Source organism: Dermochelys coriacea, chromosome 2 (assembly GCF_009764565.3).
Source record: "Dermochelys coriacea isolate rDerCor1 chromosome 2, rDerCor1.pri.v4, whole genome shotgun sequence".
NCBI lineage: Eukaryota > Metazoa > Chordata > Testudines > Dermochelyidae > Dermochelys > Dermochelys coriacea.
In genome coordinates, this window is record NC_050069.1 from 267,372,679 (window position 1) to 267,393,480 (window position 20,802).

At 56.6% G+C, this 20,802-nt stretch overlaps 1 protein-coding gene across 1 annotated transcript in view; it reads left to right on the forward strand.

The window, feature by feature from the left end:
- Positions 1 to 20,802, forward strand: part of NBEAL2 (neurobeachin like 2) — a 180,805-nt gene that overhangs the window by 153,653 nt on the left and 6,350 nt on the right. Inside the window, 20 exon segments of the mRNA XM_038390938.2 lie at positions 3,224 to 3,373; positions 3,670 to 3,827; positions 4,613 to 4,737; positions 5,173 to 5,293; positions 6,205 to 6,362; positions 6,952 to 7,085; positions 8,547 to 8,654; positions 9,884 to 9,979; positions 10,849 to 10,973; positions 11,567 to 11,707; positions 12,645 to 12,775; positions 13,369 to 13,478; positions 13,662 to 13,779; positions 13,870 to 13,967; positions 14,225 to 14,341; positions 14,752 to 14,841; positions 15,578 to 15,687; positions 16,467 to 16,639; positions 17,208 to 17,302; positions 18,236 to 18,352. Coding sequence (XP_038246866.2) covers positions 3,224 to 3,373; positions 3,670 to 3,827; positions 4,613 to 4,737; positions 5,173 to 5,293; positions 6,205 to 6,362; positions 6,952 to 7,085; positions 8,547 to 8,654; positions 9,884 to 9,979; positions 10,849 to 10,973; positions 11,567 to 11,707; positions 12,645 to 12,775; positions 13,369 to 13,478; positions 13,662 to 13,779; positions 13,870 to 13,967; positions 14,225 to 14,341; positions 14,752 to 14,841; positions 15,578 to 15,687; positions 16,467 to 16,639; positions 17,208 to 17,302; positions 18,236 to 18,352 — 2,475 coding nt within the window.

The following is a 20,802-nucleotide window of genomic DNA, read 5'->3' on the forward strand; positions in this document are numbered from 1 at the left end:
TCCGTGTGCCTCTCAGCTGAGCTGGGTCTGAGCAGGGCTAGGAGCTGTCCCAGCTCTGAGACTGACAGAGCCAAGTCAGGACAAAAATCATTTTTGTTGCCCTCCGCTGGGCTCGGAGGGCAACAAAAATTATTAGGGGGCTGGAGCATATGACGTATGAGGAGAGGCTGAGGGAACTGGGATTGTTTAATCTGTGGAAGAGAAGAGTGAGGGGGGATTTGATAGCAGCCTTCAGCTACCTGAAGGGGGTTCCAAAGAGGATGGAGCTCGGCTGTTCTCAGTGGTAGCAGATGACAGAACAAGGAGTAATGGTCTCAAGTTGCAGTGGGGCAGGTCTAGGTTGGATATTAGGAAAAACTATTTCACTAGGAGGGTGGTGAAGCACTGGAATGGGTTACCTAGGGAGGTGGTGAAATCTCCTTCCTTAGAGGTTTTTAAGGTCAGGCTTGACAAAGCCCTGGCTGGGATGATTTAGTTGGGGATTGGTCCTGCTCTGAGCAGGGGGCTGGCCTAGATACCTCCTGAGGTCCCTTCCAGCACTGATATTCTATGATTCTAAGTCCTGTTACACCCGTATGTTAATTGGGGGGTTGGGGGAGGGTAACAATATTTATGTAAAAAGAAAAGGAGTACTTGTGGCACCTTAGAGACTAACAAATTTATTAGAGCATAAGCTTTCGTGAGCTACAGCTCACTTCATCGGATGCATTTGGTGGAAAAAACAGAGGAGAGATTTATATACACACACACAGAGAACATGAAACAATGGGTTTATCATACACACTGTAAGGAGAGTGATCACTTAAGATAAGCCATCACCAGCAGCAGGGGGGGGAAAGGAGGAAAACCTTTCATGGTGACAAGCAGGTAGGCTAATTCCAGCAGTTAACAAGAATATCAGAGGAACAGTGGGGGGTGGGGTGGGAGGGAGAAATACCATGGGGAAATAGTTTTACTTTGTGTAATGACTCATCCATTCCCAGTCTCTATTCAAGCCTAAGTTAATTGTATCCAGTTTGCAAATTAATTCCAATTCAGCAGTCTCTCTTTGGAGTCTGTTTTTGAAGCTTTTTTGTTGAAGTATAGCCACTCTTAGGTCTGTGATCGAGTGACCAGAGAGATTGAAGTGTTCTCCAACTGGTTTTTGAATGTTATAATTCTTGACGTCTGATTTGTGTCCATTCATTCTTTTACGTAGAGACTGTCCAGTTTGGCCAATGTACATGGCAGAGGGACATTGCTGGCACATGATGGCATATATCACATTGGTAGATGCGCAGGTGAACGAGCCTCTGATAGTGTGGCTGATGTGATTAGGCCCTATGATGGTATCCCCTGAATAGATATGTGGACAGAGTTGGCAACGGGCTTTGTTGCAAGGATAGGTTCCTGGGTTAGTGGTTCTGTTGTGTGGTGTGTGCTTGCTGGTGAGTATTTGCTTCAGATTGGGGGGCTGTCTGTAAGCAAGGACTGGTCTGTCTCCCAAGATCTGAGAGAGCGATGGCTCATCCTTCAGGATAGGTTGTAGATCCTTGATGATGCGTTGGAGAGGTTTTAGTTGGGGGCTGAAGGTGATGGCTAGTGGCGTTCTGTTGTTTTCTTTGTTGGGCCTGTCCTGTAGTAGGTGACTTCTGGGTACTCTTCTGGCTCTGTCAATCTGTTTCTTCACTTCAGCAGGTGGGTATTGTAGTTGTAGGAATGCATGATAGAGATCTTGTAGGTGTTTGTCTCTGTCTGAGGGGTTGGAGCAAATGCGGTTATATCGTAGAGCTTGGCTGTAGACAATGGATCGAGTGGTATGATCTGGATGAAAGCTAGAGGCATGTAGGTAGGAATAGCGGTCAGTAGGTTTCCGATATAGGGTGGTGTTTATGTGACCATCGCTTATTAGCACCGTAGTGTCCAGGAAGTGGATCTCTTGTGTGGACTGGTCCAGGCTGAGGTTGATGGTGGGATGGAAACTGTTGAAATCATGGTGGAATTCCTCAAGAGCTTCTTTTCCATGGGTCCAGATGATGATGTCATCAATGTAGCGCAAGTAGAGTAGGGGCATTAGGGGACGAGAGCTGAGGAAGCGTTGTTCTAAGTCAGCCATAAAAATGTTGGCATACTGTGGGGCCATGCGGGTACCCATCGCAGTGCCGCTGATTTGAAGGTATACATTGTCACCAAATGTGAAATCACATCAGCCACACTATCAGAGGCTCGTTCACCTGCGCATCTACCAATGTGATATATGCCATCATGTGCCAGCAATGCCCCTCTGCCATGTACATTGGCCAAACTGGACAGTCTCTACGTAAAAGAATGAATGGACACAAATCAGACGTCAAGAATTATAACATTCAAAAACCAGTTGGAGAACACTTCAATCTCTCTGGTCACTCGATCACAGACCTAAGAGTGGCTATACTTCAACAAAAAAGCTTCAAAAACAGACTCCAAAGAGAGACTGCTGAATTGGAATTAATTTGCAAACTGGATACAATTAACTTAGGCTTGAATAGAGACTGGGAATGGATGAGTCATTACACAAAGTAAAACTATTTCCCCATGGTATTTCTCCCTCCCACCCCACCCCCCACTGTTCCTCTGATATTCTTGTTAACTGCTGGAATTAGCCTACCTTGCTTGTCACCAGGAAAGGTTTTCCTCCTTTCCCCCCCCCTGCTGCTGGTGATGGCTTATCTTAAGTGATCACTCTCCTTACAATGTGTATGATAAACCCATTGTTTCATGTTCTCTGTGTGTGTATATAAATCTCTCCTCTGTTTTTTCCACCAAATGCATCCGATGAAGTGAGCTGTAGCTCACGAAAGCTTATGCTCTAATAAATTTGTTAGTCTCTAAGGTGCCACAAGTACTCCTTTTCTTTTTGCGAATACAGACTAACACGGCTGCTACTCTGAAACCAATATTTATGTAGCTTGCCAGGGAGTTGAGGATAAAGTGCTCAGACACTGCAGTGATTTTTTTGGGGGGAGTGGGAGAGGGGATACATTCACCTAAATAGATTGCAGATGGGAAAACTGAGGCATGGATCATATGATCTACTAGGGGCGAATTCACGCAGCGAATTCACACCTCAGCTGCGAGTTCCTGGCCTCCCAGTCCTTTGTGCTCGCTGCTAGACCTCGCCCGGTTCTAAGGCAGCGTCCCAGAAAATACGTCCTCGCCCACCCGTCTTGGCCACCACCGTTCAAGGGCTCTCTCCCCTCGGCAGGTACAGCCCATGATGGCGCAGTTTGAAATCGACACGTTCGCCAAGAGCCATGACCACATGTCCAATTTCTGGAACTCCTGCTATGATGCCTTGATGAGCAGCTCCCTGCGTAGGGAGAGGGAGAAAGAGGAGAGCAGGAAGAAGTTCCAGGTACGTGCGGTCAGCTGTTCGAAAGACTCCCCCCCCCCCCCACTGCTGTTGTCCAGTCCACACCTCAGGGCTCCAGAATGACAGCCAATATAACTCGGCCAAACACAAACCGCGGGGGCTGAAACAGCCCGTGCCGGGTGTCTCCTCCAAGCTGAATTTCTTTGGCACATCTTCCCGCAAAACCCTAATTTGTGGTGCCATGTCTCCTCCCAGGGGAGACCCGTGTGCTTGCCCGCCCTTTCCAACTCCCTTCCCCCCCCCCACCCAGTCCCACCTCCATTCTCTGCCCCCGCTAGGAGCTGATTCTGGAGCCAGTGATAAAGCGCTCCAAGTACGAACACATCCGGCACGTGAACGTCCTGAAGCAGATCAACAACCACCACGGCGTGGTCCTGAAGCAGTGGAAGGCCCTGCGCCGCCTGCTGACCTCACAGCGCTCTGCTTGGGCGGACCGGTCAGGAGTTAACGCTCCCTTTGGGCTGCGGGAGGGGATGCTGCCCAGGGCCCTCTCCAGCTCAGCGCTTATGGGGCAGCCCATGGTTGGGGCTGCTGGATCCTCCGGGTTTAGCAGTATCGCTGCTTTCCCCCACCCCCGCCAGAGGAATCCCGTGCCATGGTCCTAGCCTGGCTTCCTGCCCATCGTGGGGTGTGATTCCCACAATGGGGGGGGGGCCATTTTCATGGCAGGTGCTGCAGAGCCCCGTGCGTGCCGCGGCCGTGTCCTGCTGTAGCCTGCCCGCTTGCAGAGCGGCCACTGGAAGACCGACGCCTGCTGGAGTCAGACAAAAAACAAAGGGAGCTCAGGCGCTAGCCCCACCCACTGTGGCAAAGCTGCGCCTCCCCCAGTTGGAACCAGGCAGTGTGGCTTACAGCTGTTCCTGACCCTCCCGCGTTTTTCTGTGCCCCTCTCCACCCCGTTTTGTCTCGTTATTGTCGCACTGCCTCCTGCCCTCTGCCCTGCAGCTCCCAGGCTGAAGGCATGATGGGGTGTGGTAGAAACTCCCCCGTGGCCACTCTCGGAGGCAGCTGGGCCCTGGTCCGGCAGGTCCTCGGCTCAGTGTAGAGTCCTCGTAATCCCTGCAGCAAGGAGGGACTCTGTCAGCCAACACCTTGCGAGCCCAGACTGTTCTGTGGATCAGGCTGCATTGCCCCATGCTGACTCCAGCTGCCCCCCTTCCAGTTCCCAACTTCGGGGTGCTCGGTGCTCGCTCACTTTTCTCTCCCCCCTCTCCCCCACAGAAACCCCCCAGAGATTCGCTGGAAGCTGTCGAGTGCCGAGACCTACTCCAGAATGAGGCTGAAACTGGTCCCCAACTATAACTTTGACCGCCACATGGAGGCTAGTGCCCTCCGGGACAACCTAGGTGAGCGGGGCTTGCAGCGTGGGGATGGGCCCTGTGCGTGTGGGTCAGAGCCTGGCTCTGCCAGCTCACTGCCGTGTAGTCAGCTGTAACGCTGACAGACCCCTGTGGGCGGCATCAAACCTGGGACCTCCGAAGCTTAGTGTATGAGCCTCTACTGCGTGAGCTAAAAGCCACATGCCTCTTAGCCAAGGCTGTAGCAGCTCTTCAATCTGTAGCTGGGCTAGGTGCCACTAGAGGGGGGACAGAGCGCCACACCGAGCAGGGTTTGCATGTAGAGGGATTTAATGTACATTTTGGAGGGAGTGGGGTCCGGATCCCACCTCTGCCTGCAGAAATAAAACCTAGAGCAGGGCCCCTCAGCTGCAGGGCCCCAGGGTGACTGTCTAGGAGCCATGCTCAGCCTGGCGCCTCCAGTTTAGTCTCTGTCCGTTTCAGGCGCGGATCATTCTCACAGCCCTGCAGAGCCTCTGCCACTGGCTGTGGCCAAGGAGGCGAAAGTGAGCGAGCTGGAGGATGATCAGCTGGCGGAGGAGGACCTTGAGTTCTTGGACAATCAGTGAGTCTCTCCTGGGCGGCTCTGTGCCCTGGGTTGCTGTTCGGGCCCTTGCTGGGCGCAGGAACGAAGTGTGTCCTGCAGCAGAGGGGTATGTTGCCTCGGAGGCTTGCATCTGAGCCTGCCCGCGTGTCTCGGTGTCGCCCTGTGTGGCCCCCTTCTTGGGGAGGAGGCAGTTGGGACTTCCCGGCCAATTCAGTCCTTGGCTTTTCTGCTGAGCTCATCAACGGGGCTAGTCGTGGCCTTCAAACAGCCATTGCCTGGTAACCGCTCTTGGTCCGGGACTGTCACAGGTGGGATTTGAACCAGCAGCCTTTATATTGTGAGCAGCTTGGGGTAGAGACCACATCCCCCGAGTCTAGTAGAGCAGGGTCCCGATCCTGACTGGGACCTCTGGCCACTAGCACAGTAGAGCTGTGAGAGGTGCTATATCCTCTCGCATGTCCCCCGAGCCATCCATCCCCCTTCGCCTGCCTGGGCCCTGGCTCCCTCTTACCCTTCTCCCAGCTAACACAAGTTCAGACCCCTCCAAGTTCCTCCTTGGTACTGCAGCGCCAGGAGGCGCTCTGCACACCGCTCAAGCTGGTACTCCTGGAAGCTGGCAGGTTTTTCCCTGGCAAGGGTGCAAGGAGAGTCGCCAAGCTGCCTAGGGTTGGCTGAGCAGCAGTGAGCGTCACGGGAAGGCCACTGGGCGCCTAGATATCTGCTCCCATTGCTGGGAGCAGAGCATGCGGTATGGCATACGGCCCCAGCCAGAGCAGGACGCCAAAGGTGGCCTCTGTTCTGTAACCAGCCAGTCCCACGCCTGATAATTGGAAGACTGCGTGCGGGGAGGGAGGTCGTGGGCCGCAAGAGAGGTGCGCGCGGGCGGGACATCCTACCCATTAGGGCTCTGCTGCCCCGATCTCTTCCAGGGCTGAACCCAAAGAGCAGAGCCAGAGGGAAAAGTTGGTGATCTCCGAGGACTGCGAGCTCATCACCATTGTGGCGGTGATCCAGGGCCGGCTGGAGGTCACCACGCAGCACATCTACTTCTACGACTGCAGCAGCGAGAAGGAGGAGACGGAGGAAGGTACCGGAGCTTGCCCATGCCTGCCCCTCTTCTGCCCTTTGTCGCACCTGCTGATACCAGAGGCTGCCTGCCCTGTCCTCTCACTGCCACGCTGCTGTTAGATCACTCGTTAATCTCGTTACTAGCGTTGCATGAGAGCAGCACCTATTGGCCCATGCTGCTAGGTGCTGGATGTACATTTCAGAAGAGACTGTCCCTGCCCCGAATAGCTCACGGATGAAGGGGACTCAGGCAGAAGATGGGGAAACTGAGTCACAGGGGTTAAGTGACTTGCCCCGGGTCATGCTGGGAGTCTGTGGTGCAGCTGGGAATTGATTCCAGATCTCCTGAGTCCCAGTCCAGTGCCTTAACCTGGAGGCTGGCTTGGCTTGGGGGTTAGCCCAGCACTGAGCTCAGACCCTAGGTGTGACATGGGGGAGCGGGTGAGGGCTGGAAGCCTTCGCTGGGTCTCCCTGGTGTGACGATTGCTGGCTGAGATAGGTCAGTGTCTAGGATCAGGGTGGCCCCCGCAGCGCTGGGAGCTGTCCAGCTACGGAGGTGCATATAGGAGGGGGAGTAACAGCTGGCCTGCCTTCTGCCCTTTCACCAGGGATCGGCTATGACTTCAAGCGCCCCCTGTCTCAGCTCCGGGAAGTGCACCTCCGCCGTTACAACCTCCGCCGGTCGGCGCTGGAGTTCTTCTTCATCGACCAGGCCAACTACTTCGTTAACTTCAAGAAGAAGGTTCGCCCTGATCCCCTCTGCTCTCCTAGACCAGGGGCCGCTACCCAGCCCCAGGGGCGTCCCCACTTCTCTTGGGAAGCTGGTGGCACCCTTCCCAGAGCGTCGGTGCCCAGCTCAGCCCCCAGCACGGTGCTGGGAGGTGCTGGGCTGCCGATGGTGCAATGTTGGAGACGCAAAACAAGGTCCTGGCCCCGTGTGGTGAGAGCCTGGGGCACGTTGCTATCTGAAGTATCGTGCTCTGGTGATCTGAATTCCAGGGGGGCATTGATGGGGGGCGGGGGGGTAAGACAGGAAGTCAATTGTCACTGGTGCGAGAGGCCTGATGCAGAGTGATGGGCAAAATGGCCTTTCATCCAGAGCTTCTAAAGTGGACGGAGATCAGCCAGGAAGGGGGGTGGTATGGGATGGAGGGGGCTGTGTGTGTGATCCCGTAGTACTCCCATCCCACCCCACCTTTTCCAGCCTCCCTCCCCGCGCAGGGAAAGCAAGGGAGCCGCACCCGGCCGGCATGTTCCGATTTCTGTTGATCACTTGTTGAAGGGGAAATAGCCGAGAGGTCTCCAGTGTCTTGCTTTCTCCTGTCCCCACGCGGGACGCTGGGCCAAGTGGCTGCATCCCCCCGTTCCGTTCCCCCAGCGCTCGTGCGCCGCCGTTTCATGTAAGGTGCAGCGAGAGGCATCATTTCCAGCTCTGCCGGACGTCCCTGCGCGATATCCGATCGGGCTAATGCACTCAAAGTACCAGTGTAACCGTGGCGGGCAAGGGGCTGGCTGCCTGGGCACAATCCCATCCCGGGACCCTAGACACAGCTAGTCCCTCACATCGCCCTGGCTACACTTCGGTTGCTAGCTCTCTGGCATGATCCAAGCTGGCATCTGTAGCTGAGCTTACAGAACCGTCTGGCTTCTTGCATCTCTCCCTGCCACGTCTTTCCTGACCGTGATGCGCAGGGGCTGGAGCCTTGTTAAGAAGGGAATTGCACACCCATCTGATTTAGGATTGAACTCCTTAGACTGGATCTTTTGCTGGTGTAAATCAGCGTGGGCCCTTGATTTCATTGCTGATTTACAGCAGGGGAGAGGGGTCTGGCCCTTGGATGGCTCTCCCTTTCACGCGGTTTGTTCATGTCTGTCAGGGAGGGGTTCTCCAGCCCCTACTGCAAGAGCAGGCCAGATCTCGTGGAGAGGCATGATAATTTTTTGCTAGAGCAGGGCATTGGGAGAGCTGGATTCTGTCGGCTTCCAGTGTCTGACATGGGGCAAGTCCTTGCCCCTCTGTGCCTCAGTTTCCCCATCTGTAAAATGGAGAGAGAGATCCTGATCCCCCCCACCCCCCTGGATCAAGTGCTTTGAGGTCCTGGGGAAGAGGCACTCTGGCAATGCAAAGCCTTGTTCGAGGGCAGGCTGGACGCTGTACCTGTGCTCCCCTGAATGCTCCATGTGCCTGGTTTTGTCCCCGCAGGTTAGAAATAAAGTGTATTCCTGTATTCTGGGTCTGCGCCCACCCAACCAGATCTACTTTGGCAGCCGGTCGCCCCAGGAGCTGCTGAAGGCCTCAGGACTGACTCAGGTGCCATTAGCATTTTCTTCTAGCCTCCCCCTCTCTCTCCTCGAGAGCAGTGTGTGTCCGTCGGGGCTGCCTCGTAGCCAGGCAGAGTGCTGGGCAAACTTCCCCCAGCCTCTCAGCTCTGCCAGAAATCCTGGGGCCCGCTCCTCTGCCCCAGCCACGGGCCCCTTGGACCAGGGCTTGTCAGCTGTGCCCAGCTGGGTCATGGTTCTGAGATCTGCCCAGGTTGGCACAGCAACCACCACATTTCATTCGGGGCGTGGTCCGGCTGTGAGCCCAGCCCTGCGAAGGGAGAGGCCCCAGCCCTGGCTCGCTGAGGGACCGAGCACAGGCTTGGGTCGCTCGGGTTGTCGCAGAGGGAAAGTGAGCGCCGCCTCGCTGCGGGGTCCCACTCCTGGTGCGGGTCATCGTGCTCAGGGGCAGAATGGGCACCTGAGGGGTTAAATAGCCAGATGGCGAGCTCAGGCATGGCTGGCTGCTAGCATGGCCTCCCGCAGGTGCAGGCCACTGGGATGTGATGGCAGGGTGGGGAGAATCCATGGGATGAGTTTCCCTGGTAAGGCCTGAGGCCTGACTTTCCATCCTCACTGGTTAGATGAGTAGCCTGTGTCTATGCTGCTCCCCACGAGGGTCCTCCCCCAACCCCCAGCATGGCGATTCCCATCCCCCTCCCTGCAGAGTCTGCTCCCCAGCCATATCCTCCCTGCTGTCCCAGCCAGCCCCGCCCCATGCAGCGACTTCCATGGGGTGCCCATGTGTCCCGTTTTGGCTGGGACAGTCCCCTGTCCCGGCCGTCCCGACTTTTCTGGCAAAATTGGGTATTTGTCCTGCTTGCAACGGATCAGTTGGCAAGAGCAAAGGGGGCAAATGCACAGTTTTGCCAGAAAAGTGGAGTGCAACCCGAAGCGAGGTATGGAAGAACGTGCAGGGGGAGGGGGCAAGTGGCGATGCCAGCCCCACGTGGGAGGGAGGGCTCAGGAGAGCAGCTTGGGCCGGGCTGACCCTGCATGGGTGAGTGGCAGGGGGCTTGGGCCGACCCATGGGAGGGGTGAGAAGGGCTTCAGGCTGGCCCTGTGGCATGTCCCGTTTTCCCTTTGGGAAAATATGGTCACTCTGTGCCATGCCACTCCCACCCCCATGCAGCGACTCTGCTCCCGCTCCCCCAGCCAGAGCCACCCCCTCTGCCCCTGTCGTCCGCAGGGCCTGTTTCAGCCCCGCCATGTCTGTTTCAGAAATGGGTCTACAGGGAGATCTCCAACTTCGAGTACCTGATGCAGCTGAACACGATTGCGGGGCGCACTTACAACGATCTGTCGCAGTACCCCGTGGTGAGCATGCCCGCCGGGCCCTTCCCCTCAGCCTTCCTCCGCCCAGAGACGCTGTCAAGGGTCTGTCCTGGGGCCGGCAGGCGGACGGAGACGGGGTGCTCAGAGCAGCCCTCGCGACATTCCTTCCGGGGCTGTCTGTTCTCCACGCTCCCTCCCTGGGCTGGCAGTGTGGCATGGGCCCCCAGCCTCAGCCCAAGTCCGGCTCTCACTAGCCTGGTGACGGTATTAGCAAGCCATCCTTCACGTTGCAGGGACGCTCCCTGCGTGCTTACCACGGGGTTATGAAGGGACTGGTAGAGGTGTTAATGATTGCCTAACGAAGTGCGATAGAGCCCAGCAGGTGCTTGGTCACTCCCTGCCGTCTCTGGCACCCGGGGGTGCTGCTGGCCGCCTGAACTGTGCCTATGTTGATCAGTCCTGTCGGAACCCTTTAGATGGATGCGGGCCTTGACTAGAAAGCGGGCCTGTTTCACAGCTGCAGTGCGGTGGCACTTAAGGCCAGCCGGGTGGGGGCGTCTTTGCACTAGGTGCTGTACAAACCTATAGATATGATCGTACCTCTCCAAGGACCTTACCTGCTGTGGGGGAGAGTATAAAATTAGAGCTGCCCAGCCTCTTGCCCTCGTAATGCAGAGCTGTCAGTGTCCTCCTGGCTCTCCCGGTGGATTGAGAACGTCTCCCCCTGTAAGAGTCCGGAAGGCTCACTGCCAACCAGCCCGCCCCAGCAGCACGGCCGCTAACGCTGGCCCTGTGCTCCTAGGGAAAACTGCCCATTCTGCCACTCCCCTGTTGTCTGTCTGGGTTTGAAGACCCGGCGGCAGGCTGGGTAAGGAGTTGGCAGGCATCTGACTGGCCTCTCCCCTCCATAGTTCCCTTGGATCCTGCAGGACTACGTCTCCGAGGCGCTGGACCTGAGTGACCCGGACGTGTTCCGGGATCTCTCCAAGCCCATCGGGGTGGCCAACGAGAGACATGCCAAGGATGTGAAGGAGAAGTGAGTGCACGTCCCGGGCAGCTCGAAGGCGGTGGCTGCGCTGGGATAGGTGGCCCGGAGCAGCCACGCCAGGGGCGGGGCTGACATCGCAGTGTCCGGCGAGAGCCGGCGGCGTGCCCTGGACATAGCAGTCCGACACCAGCACATGGGGTAGCGAAGGCCTAGAGTCGGGGGTGGCTGGCAGATTGCTGATGCGTCCCATTTGCTCTGTGGAGATGGAGCAATCATCTCGTGGCTAGAAAAGAGGTGCGTGGGCAGGGGATTTTTGCCCTGCGCTCTGCTCCATGGCTGGAGAGAGGCCCTGGGCCGCCGGGACTGCTGCTCCAGCCCCTTCCCCAGGCACGCAGAGCAGCGAGGTGGGTGGGGGCATGCTGGTAAGAAGGCTGTGCCCTCTCAGGTGCCCATCTTCTCTTCCTAATGCAATCGCTCTGGCTGTGGCAGCACGAGCCGGGAAACCAGCCCGGCCAAGGCAGTTGCTGTGTTGCAAGCCACCCCTGCCTCACCGCTGGGTTTCCCTCTTCCTCCTCCTTCCCTTCCCCCGCCTGTGTCTCAGTGGTGCGCTTTGCTTATTCCCCTCCCCTGTCTGTCCCCAGGTATGAGAGTTTTGAGGACCCCACGGGCATGATCGACAAGTTTCACTATGGCACACACTACTCCAATGCGGCGGGCGTCATGCACTACATGATCCGGACCGAGCCCTTCGCTACTCTTCACATCCAGTTGCAGAGCGGCCGGTGAGACCCGGAGCTGGGCTAGCATCGGCGTGGCAGGACAGTCCTGCTAGCTTCTCCAGGCCCTGCTAACGCAGGATTGCCACCTCCCCCATGCTCGTTCTAACTCTCCCCTGTGAGAGGAGACTTTCACCACGTCCCTTGGGAGCCTGATCCACAGCCTGAGAGCTCGCTGGTGGGGGATCCTTTCCCATGGCTTGTTCTTAAATGCTCCTCCCTCACTTGGGTGCAAGGAACGTCTTCCCCACACTTCCTTGCACGGACATGCAGAAGGTAGACTAGCGAATAGATCATCAGGCTCAGGAGAGCTGAGTTTTACTCCTAGCTCTGCTGATGACCTTGGGCAAGTCACTTTCCCGTGCTGTGCCTCAGTTTCCCCAGCTGTACAATGGGGATGGTACCTCTGTGAAGTGCTTGGAGATCTGCTGAGGAAAGCGCTAAATATTCTTCATTACCCATTGCAAAAAGTGTCCTAGAACCGATTCTGAGCCTTGCCTCTGAGTTGATAAAGCAGAAAGAGGGTTTGGCCGGCCCTGTATCCTGCCGTGGCTGCCTGTCTCATGGGCGTTATCCGGCACGGGGAAAGCGAGAGTGCTAGAGATGCAGGGATTTGGCTGGCGAGGCTGATTTTTTCAGCCCATACGGTAAACCCGGGAGCTCGCTGGAAGATAGGAAAAGCGACGCGTTCTTTATTATATCTCTCTAGTGCATACACACCTCCACCTAGATCGGGGTCTGGTTTGCCTGGGGCTGGACAGGTATCTAGCAAGAGACAGTGAGGCCCCTTTCCATCTTCGAGCTAGGGAGCTGTGGCGCAGACACATGAAGGGTCTTGCCTAGGGTCACCCTGGCACTCGGTGGGGCTGAGTCTAGGTCCCGGTTCTCCTGAGTGCCAACCCAGTGCCTTAGCCATTAGGCCAAACCTCACTCTTGCCGGCAGGTTTGACTGCTCGGACCGCCAGTTTCACTCGGTGCCTGCAGCATGGCAGGCGCGCATGGAGAACCCGGTGGATGTGAAGGAGCTGATCCCGGAGTTCTTCTATTTCACAGACTTCTTGGAGAACCAGAATGGTAAAGGGAGCTCCTGGGGCATTGCAGCCCGGCTGGCCGGAGTGCTCTGGGTCTAGAGCCGGGGGGAGAGGGGCTCGCTGGGGTTGGCATGGGGAGGTGCCTACTTGGGGCCTCCATTTAAGGGGCAGGATCTCTTCTGTGACTTCCATTTCAGTTGATCTCTCATGATCGTCGCAGTGACTCGCAGTCCTGGTCTCTAGCCACTGGGCATGCTGGCGCCCAGGCTCACTGTCTCATGCAGGGTGTAATGCCCAAGCCAGCAGGGGCAGGACCATGTTGAGGGCCCCAGGACTCTGTGCGCATCGTAACTGGGCTCTAGACAGAGCTGGGACGCAGGCTGAGCTCCTGGGCCGGGAGAGCTAATTTCGCCCTGCATGGAGCTGGTGCCTGGCAGGCGTGCCATGGCTGGCGCGTGACCTCCTGGGATCCTCAGGATTCCCCGCTCTGCTCGGTTATAGCATCGGGCAGCACGGTGCGCCACCTTGCCCTGCAACGTCCAGCATGAGCCAGTGTTGGCCCTGAGGCTGGGTGGGCCATTGATCTGACCCCGTGCCGGGGGATGGTGAGCCACCCTGCTGTGTCGCCTTCCTTAGGGTTCGACCTGGGCTGCCTGCAGATGTCGAACGACCAGGTGAACGACGTCGTCCTCCCGACGTGGGCCAGATCCCCGGAGGATTTCGTCCACAAGCACAGGAAAGCACTGGTAAGTGGGCAGGGGCTCCGCCCAGCCCGGGAAGCCTTCACCTGGCCTGCCAAACTCACTGCTCCCCCAGCCTGTAGGGCGGGGGCCCGGAGTTTCCCTACCAGGTGGCTCAGACCCATTGGGGCATCCCCAGCCCAGCATGTCCCTGTGGCGCTGACTGTCCCCGATCTCTCCCTGTAACAGGAGTCGGAGCACGTGTCTGCCCACCTCCACGAGTGGATCGACCTGATCTTTGGGTACAAGCAGAGGGGCCCGGCCGCCGTGGAGGCTCTCAACGTCTTCTATTACTGCACGTACGAGGGTAAGAGATGCCATGCCAGGGCCTGGGCAGGCAGGAAGGTTCCCTGGTGGGCGCCTGTCACTCACAGCACCCCCCTCTCTCGCTCCCCAGGGGCCGTGGACCTGGACGCCATCGCCGACGAGACGCAGAGGAAGGCTTTGGAAGGCATCATCAGCAACTTTGGGCAGACCCCCTGCCAGCTGCTCAAGGTATCGGGAGCCAGAGAGAGAGTGCCCGACTAACCCCGGGGAGGGTGGGGATCCCCCAACAGGCCCTGAGAGCAGAGCTCCGCTCCCACGGCCAGGGCTTAAGTCCATATACGTCCGCGCCGCCCCCCCCACCCCACCCCGGGTCCTTTCACCCTCTTCTTCCTCTCTCTCCCCGGGAGGCTGGGCTCTGGGATCTCGCTCAGGGATCTGGCATCTCCCGACTCGCTGGCATTTTCTCCCCCCCCCACCCCCGGCAGGAACCTCACCCAGTGCGCCTCTCAGCCGAAACCGCCGCCAGGAGATTGGCCCGGCTCGACACGTATTCCCCCAACGTCTTCGAGAACCTCGACCAGCTCAAGTCCTTCTTCGTCGAGGTGAGAGCTCTCCTCACCGCTGGGCTCCAAGGGCCGCCCACTGTGGGCCCTGCCGGGGAGAGCTTACGAGGGAATCCTCCCACGTGGTGGGGAGGGGGGACCCGTGTCGGGGGGGTACAGGGGCGAGTGATGGGGTGGCAATGGCCAGAGCGGGAGTTCTGGGGTGAGGGAGGACACAGGTTCCAGAGAGACTGTGCGGTTACCTAGCTCTTTGGGGCAGGGACTCTATGGTGGGTCTGTACAGCGCCTAACACGACCTTGTCCTGGTCCGTGACTGGGGCTCCGAGGTGCTGCAAACACCCGACAATGCCTAGCGCTAACATGACGCGCGCATGCTGGCAGGGCCGCGGCAGTGCATAGCCCCCAAGCTGCCGGGCAGCAGCACCAGAGCTCTCTGTTCTCTCCCACAGGGGATCAGCGACGGGGTCCCGCTGGTGCAGGCTGTGGTCCCCAAGAACCAGGCCCATTCCTTCATCACACAGGGCTCCCCGGATGTGCTGGTGAGTGCCCTGGGGGCATGGCATGGCTTGTGGGCTGGGAATTCGGGGGGGCTCTCAGCTCGTTTCGCCTGTAGCCCCCCAGCTGGTACCTATCGGAGCCCCTCTGCTATCAGTTCATTGTTTCCTCCCGGCCCCCGTGCACTCAGGGCAGCTGATTGCCAGTTCACAGGGCCGGGCCTGGGGCACAGAGCCATTGAAGGGACTTGCCTACGGTCACGTGGAAGGTCAGTGGCAAAACTGGCCACCGGGTCTCCTGGGTCCCAGCCCGGGGCTTTCACCGCAATCCTGGCCTTCCAACTTCCAGCACTTGTACGGGGAAACTAAAGCTCCCTCCTGCAGCTGACGATGAAGTGTAGGCCGAGCGGGTGTTGGCTCCAGCTGTTCCCAAGAGCACTACCTAAACTGCTGGCTTATTAAGTGGAGCGAGAAGGGAATCTATCCTGCACGCATCCCGCCGGGCGCGGTGGTTTGCCTCGGGTTGCAGTAGCTAGGTAGGGTCAGGCCCGGTTGGTACTTGGCTCGGACACCCTGGAATCACCCAGTGCGGTAGGGGTGACCATACTACTGCCATCACTGGTGCTGCGGGACACGGGTGGCGCCTTTTGAACAAGTCGTAAAACAGGTCCTGACCGGCCCCGGCCTTCCCATGCCTCGTGGCGCTTTCCCAAGAGCGGGGCTGTAACCCTGGGGGCTGCGCACCCTGATTTCTCCTGCTAGCCTCCCTCTCCTTTCCTAGGTCACGGTGAGCACCAACGGCCTGTTGGGAACCCACGGCTGGCTGCCCTACGACAAAAACATCTCCAACTACTTCAGCTTCACCAAAGACCCCACCGTCTCCAATACCAAGTGAGTCTGGGCCCGGCGCCTCTTGGCTGGGAACCCCATTACCGGGTCCCTCCCTGGCTCCTGCCATGCAGTGCCCTGGGAGAGCCGAGAGGAATCTGCCCCGACACTGAGTCCCCAGATGTTTTGTCCAGTCTGGTTTTAGGTGGCACTACCCAAGGAGGCCTCCACCCCTCCCCCGTCCAGTAGGCACACTCCTTCAGCTGTCACCCTACGGCGTCCTTTGCATAGTGTTACCCCACATCTTCCAGCCGCCTCCTAGAGGAGCTGGCTCCAAACCCTCCCGGTCCAACAGCCTGCTCCCCGTCCCCTGGCTCCCGGCCAAGCTGTGCATGCTCATTCCTGACATTCGCCCCCCAAGGGCCAGTCCTCGTAACCCCTTGGCCAGTTCTGTTGCTCTTTGCTCCATTCCCTTCCATTTAGCTATGTTCTGGCCATAGGGCACCCCGGCTGAGTGCCTTGGGTGGGTCGCCTCTCTGCTCTGGGACAAGGGGATTCCTCTGAATGCACAGCCCCAAATGCCTTCTCTGGACACAGGATTGTGGTGGTGATCCACTGCCCCCTTCCGGGTCTTGCTTGTACCCTCCACCCTGCCTGTGCCAGCCGGGGCTCCCAGGCCCCCTCTCTTGCAGGCCCGGCTCTCTGTCCTCTCCATTACCCCCCACCACGCTGGCTGCCATTGGGACCTGCTGACGGCGCGGCGGAGAGCTCCCGGGAGCCAAAGGGTGGGCAGCTCTCTGGGGCGATGCTCTGTAGCCAAGAGCTCTTGTCTCCTCTGCTAGAACCCAGCGCTTCCTCTCCGGCCCCTTTGCCCCAGGGGTGGAGGTGTCCTCGAAGACACTGACTGTCTCTCCCGACGGGAAGCTCCTCTTCAGCGGGGGACACTGGGACAACAGCCTGCGTGTCACGTTGCTGAGCAAAGGGAAGGTTGTCGGGCACATCACCAGGCATATAGGTATGGCGCCCGGACAGGCTGGCGGCGGGGGTGACCTGATGCGGGGCGTGTGGGGCGGTGGGACTCGCATTGCTGGCTATGCACCATCCTGCCACGGTTCTGTGTCCCGTCCCTCCAATGCACCTCCACCCTGGCCTGCAGCCCCCCAGCTGTTCCACCCCATGCCCAGCTGATTAACCGTGGCACGACCAACGGGGGCACTAGGAAGACACTGGCAAACTCGCGATGCTTTGGGCTGGCCAGGGTCCCGGAGCCACCCCTTGCTCTTTGCAGCTTGTTATCTCTGTGGCCCTGGTGCTTTGGGGAGAGGAGTTACCTGCCCAGAGGACCGGGTGGGATTGAAATGAGCCATGCCAGCTCACCCTGCAGTCACTAACTTCCACCCCCTCCGAAGTGCCTGGTGGGCTCTGCCCCAAAGCCCCCTTCTCAGATATGGAGTCTCCAGCGAAGGGGACACATGAGATCCTAGCCCCATCTCAGATCCCCAGGGAAACAGGGTGGGGGTTGGCATTGTGGGGCGCTGGGGTCAGCCTCTCGGCAGCAATGTCTCCTCTTCCCCTCCTTGCAGATGTGGTCACCTGCCTGGCACTCGATCTGTGTGGAATCTACCTCATTTCGGGCTCCCGGGATACCACCTGCATGGTCTGGCAGGTCCTTCAGCAGGTGAGGGAGAGACCGGCTCCGGCCGGGAATTCTCTGCTTACTAGCACAGGGCTGGGTCTGAGGAGGCTTCTAGGTGGTTGGGAACTTCCTGGTAAGACCCTCGCGTGACTCTTGGGCTCGCCTTGGGAGAGGGCATATCCCCGGTGTGTTTCGCTCCTGGCCGAGAAGGCACCATTCTGTAGGTCCGAGGGCATGCTGGCAGCAGGGCTACCCCGATGCCTCTTCAAAGGTTTTCAGGGTCATTTTGTGTGCATTTGGTTGACTTGATACTGATTGTCTGGTGGGAGTGGTACTGCTCCCCCCACACCCAGCTCTGCCAGTGCCCCTCACTCATGGCCCACAGCACCCCCTGCCATGCCAACCCTGGGCCTCCCCACACAGCTCTGCCACTGCCCCTCGCTCCTGACTCGCAGCACCAGCCTTTGGCTCCCCACGCCCAGCTCTACCCAACGCCAGTTCCCCACACTCCTGGTCCAGCCCTGTCCCGCGCAGAGATTGCTCCATCATACTAGCTTCCGTGGAATTTGTGTGCTGGGGCCGGTTGCCTTCGGGAGATGAGGACAAGAACCTACCCGGTTCAGCCTGCCCTGCTGGAAAGGCTCTGAGCTCTGCTCCCCTAATGTGTCGACCCATGTGGCTGGTGCTTCTCCGAAGACAGCCTGGCAAGTGTGGCTGTGGCTGTGGTTATTCCTCCAGCCTCGCTCAGCCATTGGAGCTTTGCAAGCAGCATCGGTGGCTTTGCACGGTGGTTCTAAACGCTTCCCATCCCCAGCTTCTGGCTGGCGCTCTGTCCTCTCGGCTCCGTTTCCTCTGGGCCTTTCCACGCCAGATCCTCCACTGCTCTAAGCAGCAACAGCTCCACTGAAGCCGGAGGGGCTGTGGGGCCTAGACTGGCTCAGGATCTGGCCCACATACCCTGGTTTCTCTCTCCAGGGTGGGTTTTCCAGTGGCCTGGCTCCCAAACCTGTCCAAGTCCTATACGGTCATGACGCCGAGGTGACCTGCGTCGCCATCAGCACTGAGTTGGACATGGCCGTGTCGGGGTCGAAGGTGAGGATGTGTCACAGTGCGTGTGCGGGGTGGGTGGAAGGTGTCAATTTTAGGAGTTTGCTGAGGTGCCAGTTAGATTTTAAAGCTGAACTCCAACCAACTAGAATTGCCAGTTGGTTAAGTGCTGCAGCCAGTATCAGATACCCCCTTTGTATTGAGTCCAGCGAGTGTTCCCTTCCTAATTTAACGCTGGGCTCTTTTCAGATCAGCTCTTAACTTGAACAGTATTTCTCAAGTCAGGACACTTTGGTTACCAATAACCAATCAACAATGTATTCATTGATCCAGAACCAGATTAATATACACAGCAGTTCACCACTCATGTAGGTGCACCAATGCTCTTGGTACATGCAGCACACACCAGCAGAGTCTTGCCAGCAATTGTCAAAGACTAGGGTTGAGCTCAGCAGTTACACCAAGGAACAATGCAAACCACCAAGATTTTTTAATTACATTTACTTATGAGCATCATTTCTTAGTACTGAACACGTATCATCACCCTTGCATCCAGCCTTCTTGGAGAAATGCTGGATGCATTTGTCTGTAAGGCAGTTTTGAGTCCCTGCTGTTTGAATGAATTGGCTGCAAAAGGGACAAGTTTAAAATATCAAAAGCAATTGCTTTAAGTTTCAGTTCAAATCTCTCTTGGGCCGGTTTGCTTGGATTACGAAGGAGAGCATTTGTCTAGCATGAGTTCAACTCTTAACCTATGGTTACAGGAGGTCTCCCTAGAGAATGGGCACTTTGTTACTTATATTAAAGAGCAGAAGGGGCGATCCAGTCTGTGAAATGAAATCTCCCCAATTCTTTTCCTTTTAACCCTGGAATATGGAGACTGCCCACAGCCAGTCCTGGCATACGTTGCACTGGGGATTCAGAAGCTTCCTCGTGGGTTCCGTCAACTCTGGGGAGTCCCACGTGGTGACTTCAGCTTTATATACTCTGATTTCAGGGCTCCTCTGATTTCTAACAGACAGCTAAGCGCAGATTTTAGCTCTGTTTCTCTTATGCTTCCATCGGTACCCGGTAGGTGGTGCTGACGTATAACACATTTCTTCAGTCCATTTCCCTATCTTTTTATGTTTGATTCGTTTCCAGGATCGCATCTCAATATTAGCCCACGTTATTACCTGGAATTTCTCCCTTTTTAAGCAGTTTCTGTGGATAATCCAAACTTATTCCTGTGTTTATATCTTTCAACATTCCTTCTTTTGGTGCCAAACATTCCTGTTGTTTCTAGGCTGCAGGGTTGTGGTGCCCATACGGGTCCCAGGATTTTAGAGACAGAAGGTGGGGGACAGAATATCTTTTATTGAACCAACTTCTGTTGGTGAGTGGGACAAGCTTTCAAGCTACACAGACTTTGTGTCTCCCACCAATAGAAGTTGGTCCAATGGTTCTCGGTGGTAGCAGATGACAGAACAAGGAGTAATGGTCTCAAGTTGCAGTGGGGGAGGTTTTAGGTTGGATATTAGGAAAAAGACTTTTTCACTAGGAGGGTGGGGAAGCACTGGGTTATCTACGGAGGTGATGGACTCTCCTTCCTTAGAAGTTTTTAAGGTCAGGCTTGACAAAGCCCTGGCTGGGATGATTTAGTTGGGGATTGGTCCTGCTTTGAGCAGGGGATTGGATTAGATACCTCCTGAGGTCCCTTACAGCCCTGATATTCTATGATTCAATAAAAGATATCCTCTCACCCAGCTGTTCTCTCTCTTTCTAGTGTCACAATTATTTACGGTGAACACCAAAAGATCTTCCAGATTCTATGGACATACTTTATAGGGTCTTTGATTATACATAAGAATTTCATGTTATTTAGGGTTTGCAATGGAAAAAGAGCCACTGTTCACACACACAGAGATGTACAGCAGAACCTCAGAGTTCCGAACACCTCGGGAATGGAGGTTGTCCGTAACTCTGAAATGTTCATAACTCTGAACGAAACATGATGGTTCTTTCAAAAGTTTACAGCTGAACGTTGACTTAATACAGCTTTGAAACTTTACTATGCAGAAGAAAAATGCTGCTTTCCCTTTATTTGTTCAGTAGTTTGTTTAACACGGTTCTCTGTTGCCTTTTTTTCCCCCCATCTCTGCGGCTGCTGGATTGTGTACTTCCGGTTCCAAATGCGGAGTGTGGTTGGTTGGTCAGTTCAGAACGTTGAGGTTCTACTGTAGATCTTACTCGCAAGACAAGCAAATGTGCAGCCTCTAATTTGGAGTGAAAGACTCATTGCTGGGGCAAAAACAGATTATCCACAGTGTATTTGATTTACAAGACAAACAAATGGGTAGTTTGTAACTTGGGGTGCAAACGTGGCTTTGATTTCTTGGGGTAACAGGCAGTTTGCCTTATTTGACCTTCAGTCTCACATAGCAAATTATTTCTCATTTGGTTAACTCCCAGCTTCCTCACCTACCTCATGGCCTATTGCACAATGAGCGTATCGT